At 49.1% G+C, this 18,691-nt stretch overlaps 7 protein-coding genes across 7 annotated transcripts; 2 read left to right on the forward strand and 5 right to left on the reverse strand.

Moving 5' to 3' along the window:
* Positions 1 to 75: 75 nt before the first annotated feature.
* On the reverse strand, positions 76 to 1,123 carry F4817DRAFT_1803 (uncharacterized protein). The gene is made up of 2 exons (XM_049298337.1): positions 271 to 1,123; positions 76 to 226 (listed from the first exon to the last, which is right to left on the reverse strand). Exon 1 carries the CDS (start codon positions 984 to 986, stop codon positions 318 to 320), a length of 669 nt encoding a protein of 222 aa, XP_049163781.1. The 5' UTR covers positions 987 to 1,123; the 3' UTR covers positions 76 to 226; positions 271 to 317.
* On the reverse strand, positions 1,094 to 2,652 carry F4817DRAFT_1816 (uncharacterized protein). The gene is made up of 2 exons (XM_049298361.1): positions 1,208 to 2,652; positions 1,094 to 1,146 (listed from the first exon to the last, which is right to left on the reverse strand). Exon 1 carries the CDS (start codon positions 2,438 to 2,440, stop codon positions 1,262 to 1,264), a length of 1,179 nt encoding a protein of 392 aa, XP_049163782.1. The 5' UTR covers positions 2,441 to 2,652; the 3' UTR covers positions 1,094 to 1,146; positions 1,208 to 1,261.
* Positions 2,653 to 2,740: 88 nt separating this feature from the next.
* On the forward strand, positions 2,741 to 3,803 carry F4817DRAFT_1899 (uncharacterized protein). The gene is made up of 2 exons (XM_049298453.1): positions 2,741 to 3,087; positions 3,144 to 3,803. The coding sequence occupies exons 1-2, from the start codon at positions 2,964 to 2,966 to the stop codon at positions 3,626 to 3,628; spliced, it is 609 nt and encodes a 202-aa protein (XP_049163783.1). The 5' UTR covers positions 2,741 to 2,963; the 3' UTR covers positions 3,629 to 3,803.
* F4817DRAFT_1876 (S-adenosyl-L-methionine-dependent methyltransferase) lies at positions 3,709 to 5,064 on the reverse strand. The gene has a single exon (XM_049298428.1). It carries the CDS (start codon positions 5,002 to 5,004, stop codon positions 3,790 to 3,792), a length of 1,215 nt encoding a protein of 404 aa, XP_049163784.1. The 5' UTR covers positions 5,005 to 5,064; the 3' UTR covers positions 3,709 to 3,789.
* A 520-nt stretch (positions 5,065 to 5,584) lies between these two features.
* F4817DRAFT_321937 (RdRP-domain-containing protein) lies at positions 5,585 to 10,455 on the forward strand. The gene is made up of 5 exons (XM_049301335.1): positions 5,585 to 5,905; positions 5,976 to 8,901; positions 8,991 to 9,173; positions 9,279 to 9,596; positions 9,664 to 10,455. Exons 2-5 carry the CDS (start codon positions 6,059 to 6,061, stop codon positions 10,175 to 10,177), a joined length of 3,858 nt encoding a protein of 1,285 aa, XP_049163785.1. The 5' UTR covers positions 5,585 to 5,905; positions 5,976 to 6,058; the 3' UTR covers positions 10,178 to 10,455.
* A 44-nt stretch (positions 10,456 to 10,499) lies between these two features.
* F4817DRAFT_1932 (uncharacterized protein) lies at positions 10,500 to 13,364 on the reverse strand. Its single transcript, XM_049298481.1, has one exon. The coding sequence runs from the start codon at positions 13,161 to 13,163 to the stop codon at positions 10,893 to 10,895; it is 2,271 nt and encodes a 756-aa protein (XP_049163786.1). The 5' UTR covers positions 13,164 to 13,364; the 3' UTR covers positions 10,500 to 10,892.
* Positions 13,365 to 16,633: 3,269 nt separating this feature from the next.
* F4817DRAFT_321941 (alpha/beta-hydrolase) lies at positions 16,634 to 18,625 on the reverse strand. The gene is made up of 2 exons (XM_049301336.1): positions 18,506 to 18,625; positions 16,634 to 18,414 (listed from the first exon to the last, which is right to left on the reverse strand). The coding sequence occupies exon 2, from the start codon at positions 18,407 to 18,409 to the stop codon at positions 16,796 to 16,798; it is 1,614 nt and encodes a 537-aa protein (XP_049163787.1). The 5' UTR covers positions 18,410 to 18,414; positions 18,506 to 18,625; the 3' UTR covers positions 16,634 to 16,795.
* Between the last annotated feature and the right edge of the window lie 66 nt (positions 18,626 to 18,691).

Below are 18,691 nucleotides of genomic sequence, written 5' to 3' on the forward strand. Positions count from 1 at the left end.
GACCCATTGTCAAACGTACATATACGAGTTAAACGAGCTAAAGGAGGCGCTGGCTTCCAACTTGTGGATGATAAACGGCGGCTCTTTATGATGACATCGACACAGACGTCTCGCTCACACAATTCGGAAATCTTTGACGATACCTCCCTAGTAAATCGGCTCATCTCGTACAACAAAATGTTACGACGCCAATTTTCAGCGTTCTCGAGCCGTAATGGGTTTCGTTCTAATATGAGATGAGTAAGTTGTTCAGTTGATATAGGAACATACACCATGTAGAGATCCATAAGCTGCGGTACATTGGTACCTCCAGTGCTTCAGCCTCCGTAAAAGTCCTGACAGTAAAGTTCCAGGAGATCCTCGGGGTGGATGATGAACTGTAAGCGGCGGAAGGACTTTAGGCTTAGTCGAAGATATGGGTAAATGAACCTATTAAGAACTTTAGAAGCAGACTCCAAATAGCGCAATACGCCCCATGGTACTGATAGTTGTTTCAGCGTGTAAATGGCGTCGGAGAGATCAAAGGTCATATTCTTGATATGCCCTTCGAAAATAAGCCAATCAGGAAGCCTCAGTTCGCGGGTCTCTATCAAGCGTATGGTTTCAAAACAAAATATATCCTTCTTGAAGTCCACAAACATATATCTCTGCCGGGTCCAATTATATCCATACTCGTCCTCATTCGTGGTAGGGGAATTTTCACAAAACGGCGCAAGTTGGTGTGAAATGACATAAGGCCGGCCATTTGTAAAAATATAAAGCTGCCGATTACCCAAGACCGCAGATCTTGCTTCTCTATTCACCTGCATGAGGCGTCGAACCATGGAGTTAGACTGAAAAGACTCGACACGGAGTGGCGGGTACGATAAGAAGCGGGCGTAATATATGGGCACTCTTGGAAGAGCATACTGCCCCCACACAAGTAGTCGTAACTCATTTGGCAATTGAGCGAAAAGCGGAAAGTTTAGGGACCCAAGCATGGCCATTGTGTTGAAGTAGGCGAGGGAGGTGGATGGTATTGATAATTATAGAATCGAAAAGACCCAGTTGTTAGCTCAGAGGTGGGATATATAGAAAATAAGTAGTCGAATATATAATTCCCAAGGCTACCGGTACGGGGCGTGGTAATAAACAGGAGGCGGCTGCCTGAATTATCCGGAGGATCAGTCTAGACGGGGACGTGAGTTTGGAAATTCCTATTACCTACTTACTTGGCTCTCGACTCTACTCGGGACTTCTGGCGTTCCTTATTGCATCACCATTAGGCGAAAGTATGAATATCTGTCTCGGATGCTCGAGAGTTTTCGAACTCTTCTATTCGGCACATCATTTCCTCTCTCCACGCGCGGTATTCCTCTCGCTTCTTATCGGTCATATCCCACTTGCTCTGAAGCATAGTATCACCCCTCTGGATATGAAGCCTTTCGCTAAATTGTTCTTCGTCGCCATCCTCCATTTCCGCGTCTTCGTCGTCGACACTGGTGTTCTTTGTTTTAACCATGTGCTTAATACCAGCGAACCACTCTTCTTCCTGCCAGTTATTCTCGACCACCTTAGCAACGGCACCGTCTACATCTCTCGACTTGATGTCTGTCCAGCCGATCCATAGCTCGTCCTCATCCATCCCCGTTACGTGAACGTTCTCCTGTGCTCGTCCCATAACATTAAGGATCGATTTTCTCATCCGCGCGTACTGTGGATCGTCCAAGTCCTTTCCTTGCTCTAACACATATATTTGCGACGAAACGAGGAAATACACAGCCGCCAGCAACGGTGCCAAGTGCTCATTAACCCATTCGTCTTTAGTTCGCTTCCCGTGTGGAGTGGCGATCGTCTGGATACCGGCGAGGACGACTCGTCCGATACGTTCTTCGTCCAGCTCTTTACACATAAACTGAATAGTGGGTCGAACCCAAGCCGGCAGTGCGCTCGTACTGCCTCCTGCTTTTCTTTTGGCGGGCAGCGGTGGCGGTTTACTTGCAGATTTCGACGGGGTGCTATTAAACTTGACTGCAGCGGGAGACCGAAACTTAGCTAACGATTCCTCCTTAGTAGGCGTACCTCGGGAGGGAATTCGTTGAGCGCTGCCTAATGTTCCCGACTCGCGTAGCTTTGAGCTCGGGGTCCGCACTCGTCCTGACCTTCCCCCAGCATTTGCAGGTAAGACATTGTCAAGATGGGCATATAGTCTCTTGTATATTCGAGGTGGGACGGGAGGTCTGGGTTGGATCGGTGGAAGGTCGAGTGTTATCTTCAGACGTTCGCAAGCAATATGAGCACATGCATAGGTCCGAGCTACTTCTTCTTCGGCCTTGAGCGCACCAGCATTGTGACGGGACTGCGTAAGCAAGGAAGACGCGAGCTCGAGGAGAGGTTGAGGTAAGTCTTTGGAGTAGGTAGGTAGTAGAGAAAGGAGGGTTGGTTCTAAAGTGCGGCTCATGTCGGAATCAGGCTTAGGATACTAGGAATAGGACAAGCGGAAGAGCAAGATGTAATGGCTTAGATGTCTACGTCCAAATGCAGTCGGATCAAAAGTAGGACGAATTCAGAAGTTGTCAAAGTTGAAGAATCCAAAATGACGAAGGAAGCTTAGATGACTAGACGATCACTAAAGCAAACCCCTGCTAACCCCGTACTTGCTCTGAACGCGACCCGGATAGGCTGATAGGCTAATCTTAGCGGGTTTGACCCCTGCAGGAAAACTGCAGGATCATAACTGGGGATCGATGATCTCACTTCCCTTATCTATCCACCTTAGCTTATCTTGGAGCCAGATCCACGGATGCAACTTCCCCGGTTGCCCGGCTCTACTCTTTGCGTAACTCCCGTCGTGCATGTCCTCTTGTCCTTTTTGCTTCTCTTTCTCTTTTGACTCTTCGTACTCCCTTGCCCTCAAGTCGCCGCCTTTTAGTCCCTTCAGTCATCAGTGTAATATTTGATAAATCTCAGCAGATCGTATCAGAATGCGCGCTACGATATTGGCTGTTGCTGGCCTCGCTAGTCAAGTCCTCGGCCACGGTGATCACGGCGGATCGCAAAAGCCAATGATCGACGAGAACGCCAACTGGATAACCAAGCACATGGCCGGTATGATGTGCTCCTTATTCGCTTATCTATCCCCTTAAATCTAACAATGGCTACAGAGGAGCACCATATCAGCGACTTCGACGCCTCATCCTTCTTCGTCCTACACGACTACGATGCCGACGGCCAGTGGGAAGCCGATGAGATCTTGCGCACGTACGGGTTGATGGACGAATCGAATAAGGCCGTGCCACAATCACGCCGTGACGAGATTCAACGCGAGCTACTACATCTACTAGATGCCAATGGAGATGGGCTCGTGACGCGCGACGAGTTTGTCGCTTTCATCAACTCCGGGAAGACTCTTCCAGACGTGGGAACGGGACCCGGACACCACGGCGACGACGAGTACGAGTACGAGATACACCACTGGGAAAAGTATCACGACGAGAACACCAAACTCGAGGACCTAACGCACCCTGAAGACATCGAGCATTTCAAGAAGCACGAGATGCTAGAGGACGAAGAGGAAAGGCTCGAGAAGCTAAACAAGATGGCCATCGTAGAAGATAACATTCCGAGCAAGTTTAGAAGAAGCAACTGAAAAACTTGATTGATACTTGATACCCATTGGAAAATATTCTAAACTAAATACCTAATTGGAGAGAAGGGGAGTATTAGCAATTGCATTTTGGCGGGCTGCGTTAGGAAACAAACACGATTTATGACCTGGCGCGTATTGGAATGAGTTTATGTATAATACGCTCATGTTATGCTACTAGACCTTGTAATGTATAGATCGAACACGCAGTGCCAAACACCCGGCGCGAATGTCTTGACAAGCTCCGTATGCTCTACGCGTGCGGTTCTGTCGGTATTGCCGTTGTCGTCTGGTGCTAAACTCGAGAAATACTGTTCGATATCTCCCTTTCGTTTCTCAATATCTGCCACCCCTACATTCTCATGCAGATGAAGCCACGCTTCCTGTCCTCTATTGCGCCCTGCAATATCCCAAGCATCCTTCCATGAGGCGTCACTGGTAGGTAGTAGGCCACAGTTGACGTGGGATATATTCAGTTCACTTAGCTCTTTGATTCTTCGCGCAGCATGCCTGTTATCTTCGAGGAAGACTATGATCTGCTCACCTCCACTTATAAGCTCCTCTATCGGCAATGTGAGGGCATGTTCGTCTTTCACAACCCGCACCGACCAGCCATTTCCCTTGGCACCACGGCGCAAGCCCTCCACGCTCCACGGATTCAGCTCCCAGCATAGCACCCGCATGCCTAGCTTCGCGTACGAGAAGGTAAAGTACCCGATACCCGCGTATAGGTCGACTGCCCAGATATCCTCTGGCGGTTTTCTATCTTCCATGTGCCTGCCGTCATGAAAGCTGAGTAGCCGCGCTTTTTCCTTGATGTTCCCTCGACTGAACATAGTCCACCGGGGCGCCCACGTCTGGAATACGCCATTCTGCCTCGTCGAAACCCAGAATGCATGCTCGAAATCTGTCGTTATATCCTCAGCAGAAGCGGGGCCGAAGTCCCCATGCAGGATATGAAGGCCGGTCGGGCTACGCAGTATGTTCTCCGGCGCAGAATTATCCCCCGCTGCATCTCCCCCTGGGCTGTGGCGGAGGGCTGCAGGAATCCCTTCGTTTACGGCTAGATGCGTGAGGTGCGTTCCTCCGCTCCTCTTGGAGATCTCTGCCAGGATCTGGATCCACAAGAGATCGACCTGCTCATCGGATAGGTCCAGAAGCAACTGTTTCCACGTGGCTGTATGAAAAGAGCCTGCTGGAAGTAGCACCATCGGCTCGTACACCGTCCATCTTTTCGGGGCATGAGCAACGAGTTCATCAAAATCCCATTGCTGGTGCTGAGCCAAAGCGCTGGCATGAAACCAAGTCTTAATTGCCGCCTCAATTGGATTCTGAGGTGGTGGTCTCTTGCGTTTTTGTTTGTTCTTTGGCGAATCCATAGTTCCCTAACCCTCGATCAGAGACTGTTGGATTAGCATGGAGAAAACGTAAGTGTTTGTAGTTGAAGGGGTAGATAATTGATGATTGGCGGGGTTGATTTTGAAGATTTCCTATTCGGGAACAATGATTGGTTCACGTTTTTCCCTTACATCTAGGTCAAATGGGACACCTAGTATCAACTCTTATTCAAGCAGCTGTAGATATGATATCTATGATAGCCTTTCTCTTTCAACGCAAACATCTTCCTAATACCATGTAAGACTATTGGATGTGAATAAATAGTCCTGGTCGACAACGTATACTATAGTATAGCAAACGAGTGAAAAATGTGTAATATGACCCTTAGTCTTACACCGAAAAGAAGTCGACAAATACCACCTATAGTTCAATCGACAAAAAATGGTGGCCATAATAACCCAAAGGCCTAATCTTCGAACAAAGTTACCAATTGTCATAAATGTCTTATTAGGTATTGTTATTATACGTTCTAGTATAGGTCGCCAGCTAGGCTGCAGAATTTATTCATGTCCTCAAGTGTCAGGAGACACAATACATTGTTCATTTAATGTTGTGTCTATAACTGAACAAACGCATATGCTGATATATTAGGTAAGCACGGCTTTGGCCTCAATCAGCTTTTTGGGCCTCAGAATTTAACTCAAAAGAACCTCCGATCGGCCTCACATGGATATGCATTAAGTTATCGTACCACCCTTTTTCGCTATAACATGTGCCTCAGATTATTTCAAGCTGCCCGCACTTTGTGTTACCCAAAGTACCTACACCTACCTAAATTCGTGGAAGCTACCCCCTCGTTCCTACGTCGCAGAGAGCTGCTATTGGATTCTGCAGCTGCCCGCTACCAGCCGATCAATCTCGCCATACCACCTTTTGAACTCTGTTCGTTTAAGTTATTACACTTTCCCCATCTTGTTTCCTGACAAGGCTACACTTTATTAACCTACTTTAGTATCTATCTATCTATCTATCTATCCTTGAAGTTTAGTTTTCTCCATCCGCACATTTTTCGAGTAGACTTTACACAAACTTAGCATGGAGGTCTTCATGCAAGACCTTCCTTATGGCCTCAACGACCAGGGCCTCAAGACTCAACTAACAGCTATCATTACTGATAGACTGCGCATCACGGATTGGACCTGCAGGAAGGTCCGCGGGAAACATTTCGGCACTGTTACCTTCCTCTACGAAGAACATGGCCATAGATTCCTGCAAGTTCACGGCGGCGTCCGTAGAATCGGTCCGCGGCGTGTTCAAGGAAACTTGAATATCCTCGGCAACTGGGTCAGGTGTCAAATCAGTAAAAAAACCCCGGACAAATTTCTACTGAAGGCCATGATCAAGACAGCCGATGACTTCAAACAGCAGGAGGAAGAAGAGACGTTGTCTCCGAATGATAGAAAAGTTGCCTTCGATCTTCGCGAGTTTTCATGCGGCCATTACGAATATATGGGTAGCAGGCTCGCTTACAGCCCCGACATCACATGGAATATCAAAGGAGTAGCCAAATTTGCCAGGGATTCACTTATAATCTCATACGATTCCATCCGAGTTGAAATCCCATATCGTACTGTCGATGAGATAGTCGTTGCTAGCGTTCGTCAGATACCTACGTTGACCTTAACGCTATGGGAAGCGCCTCGATTATTTGAAACGCATGCTTCACCTCAAGATATTGCATTGCACATGAGTCAATTGGGGATTTCTGGACCTACCCCAGGAGCAATCAAGGCATCCAGGCTTCGGTTGAGCCACCTACCACACACTAGCGCCAATCATGCAGCAATCCTAGGGCAGAGCCTCGTGTACAGTATTCAGGTATCGCCTATTGAGTTCAACCCTAAGCTGCAGCGACTCAAGCAAAAGGAAAAGCTCAAGATTTCGTACTATGACTTCCCGGACGTCTTGTACGGCCGAACATCTATGGACGAGGGGAACGAGGCAATCAAAGCTCTACTCGATGAATGCCAGACTACTTCCGCTATTCCTTTTGATATCCTTTTTCAGTTTCAAGCTCTTGTTCAAAACGGCTATCTTTTGCCACAGACGGTCGAGATACTACTCAAGCGCCTTCGCCAGAAAACCCGTGTCCCTCCCACCAATGGGTATTCGGGCGTCCAAGTCAACGGGAATTACCGACCGGGCATAGGTAACAGCGGAATTAATGGTACCAAGAATGCACCAACAAATCCCTCCTTTCCCTTCTCCGCAGGTGCGGTCAAGAAGCTTTTCTCCCAAATACCATTCCCTAGCCCAAATGTGGAGGCAAGCACATTTAATCCAGACGAGATTTGGTCATACCTGGAGGCCAATGAAAAGGAAATCCGTCGCGGCACCGGAAAGGAGCTAATATCGGAGAGGGCAAGCCAGAGTCTTGTGATGGTATACAAAGTGCAGGTTACCCCCACTCGAATCACCCTTCTTGGACCTGAACCAGAAGCGAAAAACCGAATACTGCGGAAGTTTCCTGACCATATCAGCTACTTTGCCCGTGTTCAATTTTGCGACGAGGATGGCCAGGACCTATTCTTTAATTCCAAGGTGTCGCTTGACTCGGTCTGGGAACGGTTCAGGAATATCCTCTTACAAGGGGTTCATATCGCTGGTCGCGATTACAGGTTCTTGGGGTTTTCTCACTCGTCTCTTCGAGCACACAGTGTATGGTTCATGGCTCCCTTCACTGATCATGATGGTTACTCGCAGGACTATTTCCATGTGATTTCACTTCTCGGGAAATTTAATAAGATCTACTCGCCCTCCAAGTGCGCCGCCCGAATCGGCCAGGCTTTTTCCGAGACTCCATTCTCTATCGATCTTTTAAGCATTGGGACCCGCATCGAGCTTGTTGATGATGTGACATCTAGCGATGGAGAGAGAGTGTTCAGCGATGGGGTTGGGACACTGTCTAGATCATTGATGGAGGCTATTCATGCCTCCCTACCACAACATAGAGACACGACCACGTGTTTCCAGATTAGGTGGGCAGGTGCTAAAGGAATGCTTTCTTTGGACGACACCCTCCAGGGAATGGTCATGCGCATTAGACCGAGTATGGTTAAATTCGAAAGCGAAGATAGCAAATACCTGGAGATATGTGATATGGGGAATAGGCCTATCCCCCTTGTTCTTAATCGTCAAATGATCAAGATTCTTGAGGATATGGGTGTCGCAAGCGAATGGTTCCTTCAAGTTCAAAACCGCGAACTCGAGAGACTACGCATGATCACTGCCCAGATGCATAATACCGTCACATTCCTCAAGAGACAAAAGGTTGCGGAGCAAATCAACTTCTCAAAATTCATCCGCCGTCTCCACAAGCTGGGGATAGACTACAAGAAGGACAATTTCCTCTGTTCCGTCGTAGAGACCGTTATCTTAAGGGAGGTCCGTCTTCTCAAGCATAAAGCCCGGATTCCAGTCGAGAAAGGTGTCACACTCTTCGGCGTTATGGATGAGTTTGGGTTTTTGGAGGAGGACGAAATCTACGTCACGTTTGAGCAAGAAAAGCTTTACAGAAAACGTGGCATTAATATAGACCTTCATAACCGATTGGTATTGATAACAAGGTCCCCTGCTCTTCACCCGGGCGATATTCAACTACGGACAGTGGTCGTACCTCCAGACTATCATCCCCTCCGGTCGCTCACGAACTGTGTTGTATTCAGCCGGAAAGGAAAGAGAGATCTTCCTAGTCAACTAAGCGGTGGAGATCTCGATGGGGATATCTACAACATCATATGGGACGAGCTTGCTGTCGACCCATCGCTGCTAGAGTTCACCCCAGCGGACTACCCCCGGGTTAATCCCCTGAACATTGGCCGGGAGGTGAGATGGGAGGACATGACGGATTTCTTCGTCGAATTCATGGCCACCGACCAGTAAGTTCAAATAAGTCCATATTCCCATTAAACGCAGTATGACATAATCCATCCGCAATGTATATTTGCTAATATTATTATTATCATAGGTTGGGTGTAATCGCTACGAAACACTTGATTCTCGCCGATAGGAAGCAAGCAGGGTCGGTCGATGATGAGTGTAAACTTCTTGCTGAGATGCATTCCACAGGCGTGGATTACAGCAAATCGGGTATTCCGATCGATATCAACAAGCTTAGAGGTTTGACAACAACAAAATACCGCCCAGAATTGTAAGTGTTTTTTGAAAATATTACTGTTTTTACTTCCTCTTCCGGAGGAGGTGAGGCAATAACTTTACGCGAAGATGTTTGAGTCATTAACTCAGCTCTGTGTAGCTTGGCACCTGCCCCTCCCGCGAACATCGTCGACAAGACAGAAATCGTGTTTGAAACAACGAAAGCCCTAGTCCCCGAAGACGAAGATGATGATAGCGGTCCCGGGCATGTATATTACAAATCCGAAAAAATCCTTGGCGAACTATACAGAGCTATTGACGAGAAGCGGATCTGGAAAAATGACATCCATCAATTTGTTAGCCGTCATGGCCCTTCAGTATGGGACCAGCTGCTTCAATACATCAACCGTAGATGCGACGAGCTAGGATATGTCGACTGGGAGGCAGCCTTAGATGAAGCCCGTCGTATCCGTGATGCGTAAGCACCCCTTGCAGTGAATGGCATACTGTTTATGATCTTAAAAATAGCTAATCTTAATTCATAGATATGACGATGCGGTTTGGACTGCAACTATGGAATATTCTGATAATTTTACCAAAGGCCTTTCGGAGCTTGAGGTCTTTACGGGGTACATCTTTAATAAGACAGGCGCCCAGACTCGCCGGCAGCGAGATAGATCGATCCGCCTCAAAGACGATTATGATGCGATCGCACGATGGGTCGAAAGCATGATCCGCAAGAAAAAGGTGGACCCGCGGGACAGCGATGATGACGATGATTATAGCGACAGCGACACAGATTTGACAGATTACCACACTGATAGCCGGCAACACGACAGCACGCCGCTTGAACTGAGCATCGCCTGCCTCCACGCCGGTATCGCCAAGTCGAAGAGCTTCGGCAGAAACAAGGATGACTTCCAGACGTTCAAGATAATCAGTGCACAGTGTGTGCTAACCGAGCTGGAACTTGCTCTCCAACGGCAGGAATTTGCCACGGGAGCAGCGATTGTTGCGGCGGGAACTAGACGGGTTCCGCGAGCAGGAGTGGCTTTCTGATGTTTAAGTAATTGTTAGGAAGGGTTGAGGTTTTGTATGTATGGTCTTTCGGGGTAGGATCAACACGGTACGTTACAGGAGGCAAGGGGTCAGGCATAAGATCGGTTCTTGGTTTTCTCCGTATGTTTTGGAAGGTTGGACGAGAGTGAGGGCGAGAATAGTCTGGATGGTCGGGCACAGCATTGCGTGTCAACGTAATATGTATGACGATGATAATGAAATGAAGTGCGAATTAGGGTAGTATCGATACGTTTCAAATGACTATTCGTTTTATTTGATTTACTTCGTCTATTTGATCTACTTGATATGGTTTAAGTGTAAGATATTGTATGAGTTGAAGTAACTACAGATCATTCATCATAGAATCAAGGGACGCAAAGTGTCCCAGCTCAATTAAGCCTAACCCGACTTGAACCGACTCGAATGGCTCGTCAGTCTCTCCGTCCTGTACTATCTATCTCAGCTACCTCTACCTCGTGATGCGCGTCTCTGTAGAAGAGAGGGGGAGGAAGAGAGAGAAGTAACGTATATACAGCTTTAAATATGGTAGTAATAAGCAGCAACTCGTAAGCTCGCTCGCATGCGTGGCTAGCAAGCCATCCAGGCCTATGCAACCCCAACCCCCTTCCTACCCATTCCCATTTATCAAGTCATGCTTTACCGCCCCCGTCCTTGTTTAGTGTATTTTCTTTCTTGTTCGTCCGTCCTCGTTTATTTATTTCTCTTTATCTTTCCCCTTGTCTCTATCCTTATCCCGGTCCGAGTTTTCCCGCTCCCTATTACCCCTATCTCGCTCGCGCTCGCGCTCCCTCTCCTTCTCGCCCCGGTCCCGGTCTCGGTCCCGGCTTGCTGGCGAGGGACTGCTGGCGCGCGTCGGCATGTAGAAGTCGTAGCGGTCGGGGAACAGGATGATGTTGGCTAGACGCACGACTTCGGCTTCGGCGTGCGTGCTGCTGCTTGTGCTGCTGCTTCTGCTGTCTCGGCTGCTGCTCCTGCTGGGCGCGTCGACGTCCATGTCTACGTCTGCGTTTCTCTTCTCCTTCGGCGCTGCATGCTTGTGGTTGCTGTTATTACTACTGCTGCCTTTGCTGCTGTTGTTGCTACTGCTGGCTAGGTTCCACGGCGCAAGGCCCATGGCTTGTAGCCCCTCTTCGCCGCCTACTTCCCGGATGTCTTTCTCGCTAAGACGGCCCGTGTGCGGCGCCTCGCTGCCGAGACCTGTGCCGGTGGAGTCGAAGTCTGGGCCTGGGTGGCCGCGCAGGAAAGCTTTACGCTGGCGTGCGAGGAATAGGGCGTTGGTTTGAGTTAGAGGTGCTGCGGGGGTGTAAACCAGCATAGAGGTTGTATCGCCGGCTCCAGGTTCGCTGGAGGATGTCTGCGGCCGGCTGCTAGTGCGGTAGTTGGTGTTGGAGAATTGGTACGCCTGGTCCGGATGCCAAATTATGTAGTCGCCAGCCTGTAGTGTAGGTGGCGTCACGAGACTCTTGTCGAGCTGCAAATGAGGGTGCCACGGTGCCGTCACACGTTGTGCGTGACCTGGAACTGCACCGTGTATTATTGTCGACTGGTCCTTGTCAAGAACCCAGTTCGATGCATCCAGGTACGCATTCCACTCTTCTTCGGTGGCGCCCTGTTGAGGCGGTCCCTTCTTTGGTGAAAAGAAGGGTCGGAGAAGAAAGTAAGCTGTTGATAGCTTTGGCGAAGGCAGCAATCGAATCATTCCTGGATCGACGACCGTCAACGCAAGGATGCCCTGGAATAGGCGCAGCATAGAACACGCGCCTGCACCGTTGTATAAATCAGACGTCGCGTTGATGCGTCCTGCCGGGTCCCACGCATCGTAGGATTCCCAGTCGCCCTTGAAGACTGCATCGTAAAGACCGCCACGTCCGTAGCCGTCCTGCTCCCAACGCTCCAGACTACCGTTGTCGATCTGCGCGATCTGTGCAGACGATGTCGCAGCTGCGGCGGCGATCAAGGTATCCTCATGCGTCGCAGCGAGAGCTCCGTTTACAGTGAGGTGGCCGTTCGAGACCGACTCTATTCGGATTCGGTCCGCATACGTGATGGGGAACCTCGTCGCGACCCGGTCGTCATTATTCGCGTTCCATAGCGACATGGCGAACCGCTGGGCCTGCAAAACATTAGGATGCGCGCGCGAGCGTACCTGCGCAGGAGTCCAGAAGAAGTCGAAGCAAGTAGGATCCTGTGCCGGCGGCGGCTTATACTCGTGCTTCGTCTCGAGATACTTTTTAGTCTCCTCGACCCAGGAGCTCGCGTCTGCAGAGGGAACGACGCCTTTAATGACGCCGATGCCGTGTCGCTTTAGCTGCTCTCCGAACGGCGCAACTTTGGCGGCATCATCCATGTCGGTGAAGTCAATTGACGGGATTAAACCGGAGCCGTGCTCTTCGATATACTTAATCTCTTCGCGCAGGGCGGTCAGAAGTCGTCCCCACGATGCTTCTAGCGCAGACTCGTGGCCTGCGACGAGACGCTTTTTAAGACTGCCAAATCGTGAGGGTAGAGGCACCGGCTGCGTGCCGTAAAATGATAATACCGGAGGCTCCATGCTCTTGGTAAAGGGCCTCTGCCTACTTTTTGAATTCCTGCCTTCTTTATGGTCTCCGTTTCTTGTCCTTTTGATTCCAATTACCCCTATTTGTGGTGGAAATGATATTGTATTTATTCCTAGAGTTTTTGGTGGTGGTGCTGTCGTCTTTGTTGCTGTAGTTGTCGTCGAGATCGCTGTCGCTATCGACGTAGAAGAGGAAGATGTTGTAGTGGGTTTAGTCGACGCCATTGTGACAGCAGGGCTACTTGGAGTTGTGGTGGCTGTTCCAGTTCCAGTTCCAGTTCCAGTACCAACTCCAACTCCAGCAGCCGTGGCGGTAGCGGTAGCGGCAGCGGCAGCGGCAGCCATTACAGACTCGAATTTTGAGGGGAGTGCAGCGGCTGTGCGCTGTACCACATCTACGTTGGACATGCTCAGCCTTTTCCCTCTTTTCTCTTTTACCTGGTGCGTGTCCCCGTGTCTTGTGATCCTTCTGTCCCTTCAGTACGCTGTGACTCGGCCATTCAGATTCCGTTTTCTCTTCTTTTGCCCACCTGGGACTGCTGGGTTACCGCGGGGTCGAGCAAGGACTAAATAGGTATGTCAAAGGTAAGGGCTTTATTAACCAGGTTGAAGAAACCCTTTCTAACCTACCCCATGTCCATATCGGACTTGGCTGCCCCTCGCTCCCCTCCATCGTCAGGGGTCTTCTCCCATGCGGCAGCCCGGCCCGAACAGACATGGATACGGCGCACTCTTTTAGATTGAAGAGCCGGCACGCAGCTCCGCGGTCCAGCTTAGGCCAGCCAATATCATTCCAACGTGGGCCTAGCCCCCCAGACCCCCAGACCCCCAGATCGGACTATTGGACCATTGGACCATTAGAGGACTTTATTCTTTGACGGTCCGCCTCACTTGAAGCTAATGCTTGGTCGATCAGAGCTGACACTTGGATGAATCGATTAACGACCGACAATGTCCAGATTGATTATCCCTAGGGACAAAAGAAAGAAAGAGAAAAACCTGGGGCCACCTTTTTGTCTCTTTTCTTCCAAACCACTCCGAGTCTCCGAAGTAAGTCACTACTATAACTTGTTAAGTCTATTCCGTCCACGACAGCCGTCCCATCCCCTATCGTCGGCTTGTTATTGGTCGGGAATTTCAAACAAGGAGATTTCCCGTCGAATCTCATCCGGTTCATCTACTTTGCATGATCCCATCCAGTCCATCCAAGATGAGCTTTTACATACTGAGCCATGTCCCGAAGCGATCCATTAAGGAAAGAGAATCCCGACTTACCAAGACGGGTCAGAATTCTTCCTCCTCCTCTTCTATTTGCCTCTCCCATTGCCTTACCTACCTTGCCTACCTACCTTTAATAATTCATCTTCGAGAAATGTTTATCGCGAGCTCGCAAGAGTGTTCTACCGGGACGCGGGCCACGTGCCGTTCGCCACCCAGCGCAGGAGATATCTTACCCCGGAACATCCCCTGCAACAGACGGGACGTGTTTATACGTGGTCCTTGCAAGTCCTTGTAAGAGACCACAGATAAATAAAAAGAGACCATTATTTCCCCCGGCGGGAGGCTCGACATGGGCTCTCCTTTTTTTTTCGGTCCAGCCGCGCGTAACCCAACGCTAAAGCAGCTTTGGATCCCGGTTTTTGTAAGTGACCAAATCTGGTAATTATATCGTAGGAAACGCCACGGGTAGCCTAAGCGGCGGAAAGCAGGGCAACTCTGCCAGGGACTCTGCCAGGGCTTCCGACTTGCTGGGTCGCGGGTAACGTTACGAAGTTTGCACTTCTCCGTATACAGACCTTTTTAGTGTTGATAACCCGAATAACTAGGTACTCAGAGTTACCTGCAGTTATAGTAACGCCGAGAGATCTTGTCCGTAGTAGTATACAGCCAAGACACGAGGCGAGGCAACATTCTAGAAGTTCTCGTAGAACATCGAATTGGTAAAAAAGGTTCATGCAGTCGTCGCTTCTAGCTCCCCTTAATATCTCCAAGTCATTCGATTACAGCTTGGTAAGAATATCGCTGGCTTACAAACAGTCTATTGAGGGTTGATTGCAGTACGCTTGTACCCCTGATCCCTCTCGCCAGACGGCACGTATGTTTAGCCATGAGACAACGAAAAGCCGACACCATGTTTATTAGTTCACGTATTTGTAATGCTATTATGATCATGGCGCATTTAAGCGTATATACATTTCAAGCGGAATGATGTTCATCACGCTGTTATGCCGATCTAAGACGCGAACCGTACGACTTGCGAGGAGATAAGCTATACTTAATTCCACCAGTACAACTTGTAATATATCCGTTCAAACTTAAAGCAACACTACTATCAGTTCCGTATGATCGTAATTAGTCTCAGCCATCCCACGGGAAGTCTGACGCACTGCAGCCCAAGCGAACTACTTCCAGATGCTGCATATATATCAATGACAGGGTGTGCCACTCCCAGGCGGCTGCAAGTCTGCAGTCTATGTATACTACCAGACCGGGAGCCTGGATATCCCACAAGAAGCCGCAAGAGAAGTATGGATAAGAAGAAAAGGTGAGAGGAGACTTGAGACGGCGTTATTCGGGATGAACGGCGTGGGGGTTTCGATCAGCTCACCAGGCATCAATTTCCACACAGGCTCGTACATATAGAACGCAACCCTAACGGCTGCCGGGACGAGTTGCATAGATCCTTTAATATTCAGTCGCTTTCCGACTGGCGATTCCGCATTGCTTGCGTCATCGCGAAGCTATCCGTATGCGGCAACGCCCCCAATTGACCTCCTTCCGTCGTGCCGGCGGCGTGAGCACTCCTCGCCAAGGTGGGGGTCAGGTCCCCGGAGATCTTGATATATTTTCGGAACACCTTTCCTACCTCTTTCACGTGCCCGCTAACGTCTCTCTTCAATCTTCGCTTTGTCTACTCGTAAGAAGCTAGTCGTAATTGTTGATGATTCACGGCTGAGAAATTCTCTTCGTGAAGCTATCGTGGATCTGTATGTCCAGGAGTAATTCCACCAATGTAAGTTCGTAACGGGATATCCACATAAAGGTAGCCAGATATCAAACCTCTCGCTTAGCACTTTCAGCTGAGCTTATACTACCTTGCTATTCTAAGCATCGGTAGGGTAATGAAGACTAGAGCTCTAAAGATATCCACATGCTACCTAATTCCAACAAATATCCCAGATGATAATTCCACTGGACTCGTCTAGGGAGTCTCAAGTTGTAACAATTCGGACGACGTCACATTACACTCCAGGGGAAATGGTCGAGATGGTTCTGTGATGGGGCATACTAGGTAAACTACGACATCTAAGTAGTTTCCTATAATACTCGGCCTATATTACCGTAGCCTAGTTGCAAAAAGGACATGAGAAGATAAGACGATGTGCAGATTTCACATCTTGCTATAGTCTTGAGCTATAATATTCTAAATCCTGCGAGATATGTACGGGCTTTCATAGCTATAACTACTAACTAAGCGAGTACAATAGAATATGCTATTCGTGGACTTATATGTTCACTTTGGTCAAATAACTTGCTCTATATCTTATATGTGGTATATGTCCCGTTCTCGGCTATCTGATCCTCTATATTTACACTTACAATTAGAAGATATGAACTTCAGTATTGTGATATTATCTCAAGTATGCGTCAAACATTAGCCAGTAGAATTTTGTATAGATATCTAGAAGCGAGGACTAGTCTAGAGATGCAAACAAGAGCACCTACAGAGAAAGACGTATTCTATTCCAAGATAGCTCTTAGGAGTTGCTATTTTTACACCATCTTTCGTGGCACCAATTAGTCACTTAGATACTGACGCCCCTTTTATGTAGATACGTACGGTCAGCTCATCCCATGATAAGGAATATCTTTCGATATCATAGGTCCAATAGGTCTATTTAGATTAAGAGCTATTCATAGCTGCCGCAACAGCTGACAGTCCACTAGACAGACGTGGAGCTATACCCTCAAGTCAGAAAGCTAGCTTGGCGTTGTGTTACAAACCAATTACCAAAATAGCTATAGAGTAGTCTAGATCCTCACAAGAACCCCTCCACAGCCTTCCAAAAAGCTTCTGGATTCTCACACATGGGAAGATGGCCCGCCTCCGGTACGACGGCCAGCTCAGCACCATTATTTCCGAGAAGGCCCTTGAAGCCGTCCATAGCTTTGACCAGCGCCCCCTTTCCGTCGCCCTCCCCAACGACTAGCAGTGCCCGGACCTGGCACTCTTTCATCTGGGCTTTCATATCGTAGTCCCAGAGCGCCTGACACCCGTACCTAAAGCCCTCGAGATCGTTCTTGGCAACCATATCCTCTACCCAGCGCACGGTTTCTTGCTTCTCCATCGTAGCGGGGTGGAACCAGCGCTCAACGGTCTGCTTTGCCAGTTTTTGGATGCCGGGAGCACCATCCTCGAGAGGCGCCTCGGCGATAGCGATACGTTGCTTCCACGCGTCCGTGTTCGCGGGGCTAGACGCTACGTTGAAATCGCACGCGATGAACCGCCCCAACTTATCTGGATACTTGAGCGCGAACCGCAACGTCGTGGCCCCGCCCATAGATACGCCAATCAAGGTGTCCAGCTTGGGGATTCGCAACGCAGTTAGGACACTACTTAGATCGTCTGCCAGCATGTCTAAGGTTGCGGGGACAGGGGGGGGGGGTATGTTGTGCCGGCCGCGAAAGTCATAGCGTAGAATGCGATACTGTGGTCTCTGCGCTTTCAGGATCTTGACGAAAGGATCCCACATGTGAAGTGAGGTAAGCAGCGAGTTGCAGAAAGCAATGACCGGTGCCTTGGGGTCCGGGTTGCCTTCGAGCATGTAAGGGATCCCGAGACCATCGGGAGTCGTCACGTACGAGAGGATTGTTGAAGTGGCAGCTGAAGTGATAGTCCTATGGTCTGGGGATGTGAAGTCGGGCGTCGAGGGCTCGAGACGCGATAAATTGTATAGGTCACGCGACGCCGGCCCGAAGACGTAGAAGAGCTCATACAGCCGTTGAGAGTTCACTTTTGCATACTTTTCTTGAGTCTTATTCCACCCGAGAGGGGATGACGTAAGCAGACGAGTTGCTGTTGCGAGCTCCGCCTTGGAGAACTCATGTAGCGCAATGAAGGAGATTGGCGAGCCAGACTCTAAGCTAGACGTCCTGAGCACCCGCGATCGTAGCCAGCCGGCTAACTTTGATATCAAAGATACGTGCTCCTTAAGCCACATACTAGTTTCTATCTCAGCATCTGCCGTGCCGCTAAGCTTGAACTCCAATGAGAGTAGGAGTATGCCCTCGGCCTCGTCATCTGTTAGCTGCTCGATTGGGATGAAGAGCGGAGACTCGGTTGCAGAGACGAGATCCCAGAAGTACCTCTTCACATCTACCTGGCCAATAGTTTCAGCTTCTCTAGGCGATCTATTTGCGCGTAGAGACGTGTAAGTATCCGTCTCCAAGAGCGGCATAGACACGACGTCGTAGACGGCTAGAAACTCAGGCTCCTTTCCGTCTGCCGCCCGATAACGGAGGCCGTTCGAGAAGATCTGGGGTAGTCTGAGCCTCGTCGGGCCATGCTCATTGTTGTACCATTCATGAAACTGGTGTATCGGCAGCCCTGGCTTGGGCTGCATAGTAACGTAGAGCATTCCGGGATTGGCCATGGCGTCTAATAGGAGATGTTGTCTGTTAGCTCGCGTATGCAATAATAAGAATAATATCACCTCAAGACCCTCCATAATGGAATTATTCATACTTACAAGATAGCTTATGCAGTAATCGAAAACTTAGGTATTTCGGTATTCGCACTTATCTCTGGAATTTAAATTTAATCCCGAGTCTAAATTCTTCAATTCTTCTTCAATCACAATCTCAGTTCATGACACAATTAATGAATTAGCAACAACCGGTTGTTAAGACAAGCGACGAAACATTCTCGAAGTTTG

Source organism: Daldinia loculata (genome assembly GCF_022478755.1).
Source record: "Daldinia loculata strain CBS 113971 unplaced genomic scaffold F4817scaffold_1, whole genome shotgun sequence".
NCBI lineage: Eukaryota > Fungi > Ascomycota > Sordariomycetes > Xylariales > Hypoxylaceae > Daldinia > Daldinia loculata.

Excerpts from the sequence above, each read along its gene's own strand:
- F4817DRAFT_1876 (XM_049298428.1), bottom strand. The coding sequence starts at position 5,004 with ATGGATTCGCCAAAGAACAAACAAAAACGCAAGAGACCACCACCTCAG.
- F4817DRAFT_321941 (XM_049301336.1), bottom strand. The coding sequence starts at position 18,409 with ATGGCCAATCCCGGAATGCTCTACGTTACTATGCAGCCCAAGCCAGGG.
- F4817DRAFT_1899 (XM_049298453.1), top strand. The coding sequence starts at position 2,964 with ATGCGCGCTACGATATTGGCTGTTGCTGGCCTCGCTAGTCAAGTCCTC. Across the intron at positions 3,088-3,143 it reads GATAACCAAGCACATGGCCG|AGGAGCACCATATCAGCGAC; the intron begins GTATGATGTGCT and ends CAATGGCTACAG.
- F4817DRAFT_1803 (XM_049298337.1), bottom strand. The coding sequence starts at position 986 with ATGGCCATGCTTGGGTCCCTAAACTTTCCGCTTTTCGCTCAATTGCCA.
- F4817DRAFT_321937 (XM_049301335.1), top strand. The coding sequence starts at position 6,059 with ATGGAGGTCTTCATGCAAGACCTTCCTTATGGCCTCAACGACCAGGGC. Across the intron at positions 9,174-9,278 it reads ACAAAATACCGCCCAGAATT|CTTGGCACCTGCCCCTCCCG; the intron begins GTAAGTGTTTTT and ends AGCTCTGTGTAG. Across the intron at positions 9,597-9,663 it reads GCCCGTCGTATCCGTGATGC|ATATGACGATGCGGTTTGGA; the intron begins GTAAGCACCCCT and ends CTTAATTCATAG.
- F4817DRAFT_1932 (XM_049298481.1), bottom strand. The coding sequence starts at position 13,163 with ATGTCCAACGTAGATGTGGTACAGCGCACAGCCGCTGCACTCCCCTCA.
- F4817DRAFT_1816 (XM_049298361.1), bottom strand. The coding sequence starts at position 2,440 with ATGAGCCGCACTTTAGAACCAACCCTCCTTTCTCTACTACCTACCTAC.